The sequence below is a fragment of the Candoia aspera genome, chromosome 14 (assembly GCF_035149785.1).
Source record: "Candoia aspera isolate rCanAsp1 chromosome 14, rCanAsp1.hap2, whole genome shotgun sequence".
NCBI lineage: Eukaryota > Metazoa > Chordata > Lepidosauria > Squamata > Boidae > Candoia > Candoia aspera.
In genome coordinates this window covers 1,576,434-1,586,295 of record NC_086166.1, presented here as the reverse complement: position 1 = coordinate 1,586,295, position 9,862 = coordinate 1,576,434, and the positions used below count along the sequence as shown (strand labels likewise).

The 9,862-nt window shown below is 50.9% G+C and overlaps 1 protein-coding gene across 1 annotated transcript in view; it reads left to right on the top strand.

Moving 5' to 3' along the window:
- MYO15A (myosin XVA) overlaps nt 1-9,862 on the top strand; it is a 57,623-nt gene continuing 47,761 nt past the window's right edge. Inside the window, exons 1-7 of the mRNA XM_063315061.1 lie at nt 1-2,467; nt 3,227-4,295; nt 5,677-5,759; nt 7,041-7,104; nt 8,124-8,233; nt 8,809-8,883; nt 9,024-9,114. Coding sequence (XP_063171131.1) covers nt 39-2,467; nt 3,227-4,295; nt 5,677-5,759; nt 7,041-7,104; nt 8,124-8,233; nt 8,809-8,883; nt 9,024-9,114 — 3,921 coding nt within the window. The 5' untranslated portion in view covers nt 1-38. The remainder of the gene's footprint in view (nt 2,468-3,226; nt 4,296-5,676; nt 5,760-7,040; nt 7,105-8,123; nt 8,234-8,808; nt 8,884-9,023; nt 9,115-9,862) is intronic.

Below are 9,862 nucleotides of genomic sequence, written 5' to 3'. Positions count from 1 at the left end.
AGCCAAGGAGAGCATGAACATCCTTGACCCCCACAGAAATGGCCAAGAAAGGGAAGGAGGTGGGCAGAGCGGGCAAAGGGAAAGACGTCAGAAAGGGGAAAAAGGGGCTTGTCACTCAGCTGGACGATGGGTCAGACACTGACTTGGCGAAGAGCAACACCGAGGAAAGCGAGATGGGCAGCGAGCTGGTCGAGGGAGAGGAGGAGGAGAATGAAGATGACCCTAAGAAGAAGAAGGGGAAGGACAAGAAAGGAGCGGTCAGAGGGGCCAAGAAGGGAGGCAAAGGGAAGAAAGGGCAGCCAGAAGACGAGGAGGACAAAGAACTTCCTGCCAAGACGACGAGGCAGCTGAAGGGGGCCTCCAAGCTGGTCATGGGCCTGGCTGCAGATGACGCCAAGAAGAAGAAAGTGGCCAAGAAGGAGCATGCCAAAGCCCAGCTGAAGGGAGCCACGAAGGCCATGGCCATGGCCAAAAAAGAGCCAGCAGCCCCGCCCAAGAAGAGGCGGAGCTTGAAGAGCACATCCAGGCTCTTCATGGGCATGAAAGGGATGGGCCAGCAGAAGAGCACCAAGAAGAGCCATTTCAAGAGCACCTCACGCTTCTTCTGGGGGCTGAAGAAGTACAGCACCAAGAAGAAGAAGAAGCAGAAGAAGAACAAGGGGGTGCTGAAGTCCACCTCCAACCTGATGATGCGTTTCAAGTCTCTTGGAAGGAAGAAGGAGAAGAAAGAGGCCACAGCTGGCAAGGAGACAAAGAAGCCGTCCTTCATGCTGATTCGGTTGGGAGGGGGGAAATCGGAAGATCGCCGAAGTAAAGGAGGGGGCATTTTGGGCAGCCTGTTCCGGCGGAGGAAGGCAAATCAGAACTTTAAGCCCCAGGCCCAGCTGGTCAGCAAAGTGGCTGCCATCGCCAACTGGCTGACCCGGAAATTCTTGAGCAAACGTGGGTACAGATATGACAAAGGGGTGACCGATGAATCTTGGCTAGCCAAGATTGGAGCCAAGAAGCTCCCTTTCCCCTCAGAAGATGAAGTTCTAAGACACCGAGCAAATATGAGAAGAGTTCCTGGAGTCAATAGGCGCTATGGCCAATACCAGGACAAATTTGGCTACTGGGACCACCCGGATTCTGCCAGGCTACAAGATTACTTTGACGGCTATGAAGAAGAACAAGGTTGTTACGATGTACAGTCCCCTTTCAAGTATGGCTTTTCTAATTATAACCAGGATTGTTATGGGAGGCATCCAATGGAAGAAGAATATGGGCCTTATGATGAGGCAGAGGACTACGATGAGCAAGACCCTTATGAATACCACAGTGACAATCAAAATTATGGACCCTCTTTCGATTTCCCACCTGATGAACCTTATGATGACTTCAGCAGTGATTCTGAAGTGGAAGGGGATCCCTATTGGTTCCATTATGGAAGAACACAAGAATTGGAAGACCCCGATGAGGAGGAAGATGTTTACTGTCAGCAGGAAGTTAATGACAGTGAGCAAGATTGGGTCGCCCAGGCACAGCCTTCGTGCAACCCATACGCCTGTCTGCTGGATGACATTGCTGAGGTGGAAGAAGCAGACAGAGTTGAGGCTGAGCCAGAAGATGATCCCATTGCTTCATCCCATTTTTCTGTTTTTGAACGAGGAGAAAAGGTCGCTGCGATGTCACCTTGGAACAGGAAGTTCCGACTGTTCCCAAGGCCCCAAGTGAAGTTGTTTGGCAAGGAGAAGCTTGACATCCCGCTCCCTCCTTCCCCGCAGATTTCTCTGGCTTATTTAGATCCTGAGGAGGAAGGCACCAATGAGGAGGAAGAGCAGGTCCCTCTGATTTCTCCTTTTGCCCAATTTGATGGTCATTATCTGGAGCCATCTGGGTCTCAGAGCACTTTTCCAAAGCTGCTCCCTGGCCATTTTGTGAGCAAGCTTCAGAGGCCCCTCGGTACCAACTTGACTAGGAGGACCTGGGTTAGGGATCCATGTCACACGAAGCCTCACCTGTCTCCAAGAGACTGTGGGAGCCCTCTGGGGCAGTTCCCACAACAATCCATCTCTCAGCCAAGGCCCATTCTAAAGCACCACGGGGACTGGGGAAGGAACCGACCATCCGTGCCCGAGCCAAGCAGAAGAACTCTGTCTCCACGGTTTGGGAAGAACAGTCCTCTGGGGCCATCTTCTCCTCAGCTCCCAAGGAGGACTTTTGAAAAGCCAAGTTCCACCTTTCCCCCAAGATCTGTCCGGCGGCTTAGCGATCCAGGGAAACACAACCCTATTATCTCGCCTTCTCACACCGCAGTACTACTACGAGGTGCTCTTCATGAAGAGTTGCAAAGCACTCTCCCGTTTATCCAGTCAACTTCCAATAAAAAGTCACTCCGAGACCTCAGCTTCAGTAGGAGGGAATCCCATCAAGCAGCTGCTAAGGACACCGACTCCCAAAGGCACAGCTCCCCTCGACTCTCTCACAGGTATCCCTCAGCCCCTTTTCTAAAACAAACGATGAGATCATTTGGCTCAAACCAGCTCCCTGTGGATGTTCACATTCCTGAAATAATGAATCCCTTTCAGCAATCATCTGATGACCTGAGGTCTTCACAGAGGGACACCTCATGGTCCACAACGGGGCATAAAAATCCTTCCCTCAAGGGGAGGAGTCTACACACTTCCATGGCTGCTTCTTTTCAGAGGACAGTTGCCACGCCAGCCAAAGAAAACCCAGTTTCATCATGGGGACACAGGACAGCCACTATGAAAAACTCATCAAAAGACTTTACCTTCCAGCCCCCTCCTTCACCTTGCCCATCAGCACACAAGTGTTTGGGGAGTCAACGCAACCTCTCATCTTCTAGTTTAGGATCTGTCAAAAGCCTGATGGACATCCCTTTCAGTCGTTCATCATTTCACGTCTCCAGCAGTCCAGAATTTCAAGATTCTGCCAGAAGTAGGACCTCTGGAAGGTTTGTCCCAAGAGAATTCCATAATCCCACCAACAGGAGTTTGAAAGCTCCTCCATCACCTCAACCATCTCTTAGGCATTTTGGATCCCCTCCCGTACCACGTCACTTGCGGCCAACAAGGGCAGTTCATCAGGCATCTATGGATGCTTCAGGAAGCCTGCCCCAGGCTTGGAACAGGCAGGCTGAGCCCCCAACCAAAGCAGTGAAGCCATTAATGAGAAACCAGCATATGAGGCAGTTTGGCCATCGGTCCCCAGTTTTATCTGCTAGGAGTTCTCCTCACATGTTGGCTCGTCAAGGAAGCCACAGAATCAGCATCCGAGAGTCACCACCAGGGTCATCTCCTTATGCCCAGCCTCCCCGTGAAACTGATAGACCGACGGAAGCTCAGGCGCAGCCCCAGCTAAGGTGGCATCATGTCTCAGGGGAGGAAATAGCGACACCTTGGAATTCCTCACCCAAGATGGGAGCCACTAAAAGCTTGAGAAATGTTTCTGATTTGCCCCGACCACCAAATCAAGCTCCAAACACCCGGAAGAACTTCATTCAGCGCATTGGTCAGCCCCTAGCTGGAATGGCTCAGGCTGCTTCTCCCATTCAATTCCTTCCTGCAGAAACAACAGGACATTTAGAAGATAGGAATCCATACCTTGCACAGTTGGGTCCATCTCCAGAGCAGTCACAAGTTTTCTCAAGGCAGCGATTTTCCCCACGTTCTCCAGCTGCTGTTGCATCAGTGAAGCAGAAGGCAGAGGCCATCCCTCCTAGGCCTTCTATTCCAAAAGTGGGACATGAGCTCTTGGGTGGGAATTTGCCCTGCACCATCCCTGGTGATAATCCTGGCAGTTTGGGGAGAACCAACCTCAGCCCCTTGTCCCAAAGAATGGTTTCATTCAAAAGACCCCACACTGTGGAGAAAGTAGGTTCCTCTTTGGCCAGACCGCCCTCCTTTCACACCCAGTATAACAAGCCGGGAAGACCAGATTCTGTCCGCAGACCTACGGAGCTGCTAGAAGATGAAATGGAAGGCAGCATCGGGAGATACGCAGTGGTGATGCCCCAAGTCCAGCGGATGGGTTCTTCTCCTCGGAGAAGGTCCCAGAGGCAAAACCAGCCCTGGTCTGAGTACCACACAGTGAACGTGCATGAGATGCCAAACAAATGGACCTCGGAGAAGCTCTTCCAACACCCTCCAGCAGAGAGTTTTAAGGCACAGGCAGCTCATCATGGAGGAGAAAGAGGAAGAGGGAGAGGCAGTAGTGTCTTCTGGTACCTGACACGGGGAGCATCTGAGTTCAACAACGAACATGGAGAGACCACCAGGGACCGGCCATGCAAGGTAATTGAAAATGTCCCAACCTGCTGGATGTTAAAGAGGGGCAGGGGGAATCAGGGACCCCAGCCCTGGAAGGCAGAACTGGTAGGAGGAGTGAGAATTGGAGGAGGTGCCCTTGAGTTACATTTCTCTTGAACTTCTGAGTCATCTGCTGGGCTGTACGTGCACTAAGGGATATCAAGCTAGCCAGGCTGATCAGTAGCCTCGTGGACTTGTCCAGCGTGGCTGAGAGACTGGTATGGACACACAGCAAGACCAAATGTCTCCTGGGTGAGAGGCTCTGACCAGACAGTAAGCCCTGCTCCCCTACCTCAGAACCTCAGGAGTGGCCTCCAAACCCATCCCAGCGCTTAACGCCCAACCATATTGTCTATTGAGATAGAAAGGAGGGGAAACAACGGCATTCATAGCAAATAATTGCCATTCGTTGCCTTTCGTTGAATTCAAATTAAATCACACTGAACTTTTAGCCTTGTCTGTGCACTCCTAAGGGGAGCAGAGCCCTTGGCAAGTCACTCAGATTTCTAACAGTTTGTCCAGGACAGGATTAGCCACTAGTGGTGACAGAAACACCACGGTGGAGAAAGGTCCTGACCCGGACAGGCGTTCCCTCCTGAGGTCTCCTCTTGGTCTGATGGAGACAAGAGAAGCCGGAGAGGCCACAGTCACTGGAAAGGCCGGCTGGTTCTTTCTCGGTCTCTCTCTCGTACACAAGGTCCTGCGTTCTCCTCCCCAACCTTCTCTTCTCCTTTGAAAGAATCTCAAAAGCAAACTCGCTTTTGTCCGATGAAAGGTGAGCTGGCAGGGGAGACATGCGAAGGAGCCTCTCTGCTCCGCCCTCGGTGATCCATGCAACGTCTTAGATCAAAGAAACCCAACGTAGCAGTGGCGGGGGGGGGGGGCGCACAATCCATTGTAACCAAAGAGCAGTATGCAAATGGGAGGACATCGAGCAGGGTTGGAACCGGAGGATAGAATTAATTAGAGAGAAGCAAGCTACCCGATTCCTCCTTGTCTGCTGAGTAGTGGAGTGAGTCACTGTTTAACATCCAGCCCGCCATGAAATCCGATTGATGTGCATTTGCTGGCTGTTGTGAGGCAGCCTCTAGAGATGCAGACTGATGGCTGGGCAGCCCTTGCAAACCCACCATCTTTTCCTAGGTGGAAGGAATGGAAAGGTGGACAGGGAAGGACAGATTGGTAGGAATGGTTGGTTTCAGCCTCAGTCGGATCCCTGCTGTGCCACGAAATGCATTCGGTGGCGCTGAGCCACTGCCAGCTCTCAGCCGAGTCTACCTCTCAGGGCTGTGGGGAGGGTAAAAGGGGGCAAGGGCATTTTGGAGGCCTGCCCTGACCTTCTCCTGGTCTTTCTACCAACTTCTAGATGCATTCCATTCACAACTTGCCATCTGCAGCCAACCCAGGAGGGCCAAGTAATGACAGTGTGGATGACTTGACCCAGCTGGAGTAAGTATTGCAGGATGGTTTCTAGTCTGAGATCAAGTGGAGCTGTCCACACCTGAAAGATGTAGAGCAGTGTTTTCCAAGATTGGCATCTTGAGGATGGGTGGACGTCAACTGGCTGGGGGATTCTGGTTGCTGAAGTCCATCCATCTTCAAGTTGCTAAGCCTGAAAAATACTGATGTAGAGCAGTGTTCCTCAACCTTGGCAACTCTAAGCTGTGCAGACTTCAATTCCCAGAATTCCCCAGCCAGCAAAGCTGGCTGGGGAATTCTGGGAGTTGAAGTCTGCACAGCTTAGAGTTGCCAAGGTTGAGGAACATTGATGTAGAGGATCCCAGAGAAATGCAAATCCAGAACCTCAAACGTTGCCCTGGTTCAAACAGTCCCAGCCAGCTGTCCTCCAGATGTGTTGTGTTTCACCTCCCAGAATCTCTAGCTAACTCCAGCTGCGGATTCTGGGAATTGCAATGGGAACAGCAGCTGTGGTGGGAAGCAGCCGTGGCCAATATTGGCAGCCCCTTCGTGGGATGGGTGACGTTTCCTCGTGTTTGATGGCAAACGGGAGGCATGAACAAATTTGGTTTTGGCAAACTCATGGGGATTCCCTCCCTCTCCTGTTAGTGAGCAGCAGAAGCTGGGCTAAGATAAGAGTGGACATCAGCAGTTATGGGCATTTCTAAGTTTTCTCTCCTGCCGTGGTCCTGGGATTTTGGACAGGAAGGGGTGGCTTCCGTTGGACCCCTCCTTTTTTCATCTCCACCACTTCTTCCATTTTTTCTCTTTCTGGGGTCATTCGGTTAAAAAAGGAAGCTGACAGTGTGGTAGGACTTTTGCTTGTCCCCCTGGCCCCCTGCTTTCCAGGGCCACCATCATAACCTCCCAGAGGGAATGGCTGACGCTGAGGCCACCCCACGTGCATCTGGATGGATGTTCTTTGTGCAGCTCAGCTCCTCTTGTGGTATTTTGGGGTGAGGCAAAATTGAACCAAGGGTTTATGAATGGGAGGGAAGACCATTTATGGGAGCATCTTCCACACTGGGCCAATTTAATCCTGACTAACCTCTCTCTGCTCATGGGTAGAGCCCAGACTTCTTCCCACCTGGACCGTGGGGGCTTGGAGCCCTGCTACCTGCAGGCATCAGGGAACCAAGTTTCCTTGCTTTTCTTGTGCCCGTTCATCCCATTCATTTATCAGGTGTGCCCCCTGGAGCTGCCCATGGCAATAGGCATTTCCCCTTCTTAAAGTTGCCCTGTGCTCAGCAATGTTTGTTTTTGATGCCACAGAGAGCTTCAAGAAAGTGTGGTCCTTCACAACATCAAAAGGAGGTTTGAGCGGGGACTGATCTATGTAAGTTGGTTGTTCTTATTTTTGTTTCCTGGGCTTCAGAACCACTGGGAAAAACTCCCAGAGTGGTGGGGAGGATTTAGCTTCAAACCTCAGCTAAGCCACAAAATGTACAGGTAGTCTTCGACTTACGACCATTTGTTTAGCAGCCATTCGAAGTTACAACAGTGCTGAAAAAAGTGACTTGCAACCAGTCCTTGCACTTTTGACCGTCACAGCATCCCTGCGGTCACATGACCAAAATTCAGGCACTTGGCAATGGGCAAGTATTTACAACGGTTGCAGTGCCCCGGGGACACGTGGTTGCCACTTGCGACCTTCCCAGCTGGCTTCCAACAAGCAAAGTCAATGGGGGAAGCCGGATTTGCTTAACGGCCTCATGATTCGCTTAACAACCACAGCAAAAATGGTCACAAAATCAGGCGTGACTGGCTTAACGGCTGCCTCTCTTAGCGGTGGAAGTTCCGGTCCCAATAGTGGTTGTAAGTCAAGAACTACTTATACTAGGAGGACCTGGCTTAGTCTTCCTCACAACCTTGTTGTGATGATAAAGCTGGAATGGAGGGTAGAGAGTTCTGTGCATTACGGGTGACCTTTTTCTGCAAGATGTAGAGAGTTTATTCTCTTGTTATGTAGAAAGGAAGGAAGATGGCCTTGACAGAGACAGTCAAGATCTGTTTGCTCTGGCATACCTTCAACAAGTCCTCTTCCTTACTCCCTGCCGGTTACTCACAAATGCAAGTTTAAACAAAATGTGGTTGCTGAACCCCAAAGTTCTGGAAGATTTTGAAGGGCTGCTCGGTCTTTCAAGTTCTCACCTTGTTCTTTGCAATGTCTGTTCATAAAGCAAAGGAATCGCCTATGTCAGAGTAAACCAGGGAAGCTGAGGAGTTGATTCGTACATGCAGAGCATGAAGTCATAGTGTCTGGATTCACACAGAGCACTGAGCCCTGCAGGCATCCAGGACTGTCTTTTTTCCTCTCTCTCTCACACACAACGTGCTCCTCCTTCTCTCTGCCAGACCTACATAGGTAGCATCTTGGTGTCAGTGAACCCTTACAAAACGTTCAACATCTACGGAACGGACCACGTCCTGAAGTATGAAGGCAAAGCTTTGGGAGAGAACCCGCCGTAAGTCCTGCCGAAATGGGGAAAGTTTTATTATCCTGGGTTCTTTTGAAAGAACATATTCTCAGTCCTGGTGGCCATAAGTATGTCCTTGAAACTCTCTCTGTGGAAAGGCTGAGAGTGCGTGCTTCTTGAAATGTCGGAGGTCTGGTTGCATAGTGTCTCAATTGCCGCTGGGCCTTCTCACCCAACAAGCTAGAGTCTTCCAGATGATTTGCAACCACAGTTCCCATCATTCTGGTTCTCTGCTTTGATTGGTTAGGGCTGGGAGTCCAAAATAGCTGGAAAGCATCAACAGGCAGGCTGTCTTCCCCCATATATCTCTCCTTTAACTGGCAGTGATTCTCTTGGATTGAAAGTCGATAGAACCCCCTCTCAGTTGAGGTGAGGAAACGAGGGAAGGCAGAATAGCTACGATTCTGCTGGTGTTTCTAGAACTGGTTCCTTCCATGTGTTTCTAAATATTGTCACAGACTTGTGGGAATGCCAGCTAGAAGGACACTGTTCTTGTCTTGAGAACAACCTGTCCCACATGTTTAAGACAGCTTGAAACTTCCCTCCCTCCCTCCCTTTTGCAGACACCTTTTTGCAATTGCTAATGTTGCCCACAGCAAGTTAAGAGATGCCAAACTCAACCAGTGTATCATCATCAGGTGAGCTCGGGGTGTTCCCTCTGACGGTAAGTCCTCAAACTAGCTACGGTTCTCTGGAAAGAGGACCCCCCCTTGCCTTCTTCTGTTGAGATGTTTCAATTGTCCTGGCTCTCCTGACATGTCACCCTGGTTGCTTTTAGTGGCGAAAGTGGGTCCGGCAAAACCGAGGCCACCAAACTGGTTCTTCGTTATCTGGCAGCCATCAACCAGAAACACGCTGCAACCCAGCAGGTAGGACAGGATGAGCAAAGGCAGCCAGGCTCGGCCAGAGCCTCCGCGCTCACCTGAGGCACGGTTGAGGTCAACAGGTGGGTGGTTGAATGGGGAACCACCCTGAGCCTTTGAAGACCCTGACATTGCTCCCTCCCTTCTGCTGCCATGCGATTCTTGACGCTTCCCTAGATAAAGGTATGGAGCAGTTGTGTGCTGTGCCAGTTCTTCAGCATCGGTTAATGCAGTGGTGCAAGCGTGGACAGGGCTGCGCATGGATTAGTTTGTCTCTGTCTCGTTTTCCCACTTGTCCTGGGAATCGGGGCATCCCTCTGAGCAGTTAGTCCGTCGGGTTGAATAACATCCAGACTGCTGCTGGGCCTTCTCGCCCAACGAACTAGTCTTCTAGATGATTTGCGACCCAATTCCCATCATTCTTAATGACCGGAATTGCAGGTTCATCCATATCTGAGTAATTAAGCATCAGCTCTGGCCTTCCCTACATGATTCGGACCCAGGGGACATTTCTTACGGCTGAATGCAGTAAGGAGCCTTGATGCAAGAGTTCCCAGAGGTTGCTCAGAGGTTGCTCAGAGGTCAAGCCCCTGCAGATAAATGTTCTGACTTACTGACTTTCACACCAGCCTTTTTCTCTGCCCTTGTCCTCTTAGCTTCTCCCTGCTTCTTATGGGGCATTCAGGGAATATTTTTGTCCATCCCCCGCACAGCAGTGTTTTCTGCATTACTTTCTGGCGCATCAGCAGGCTGG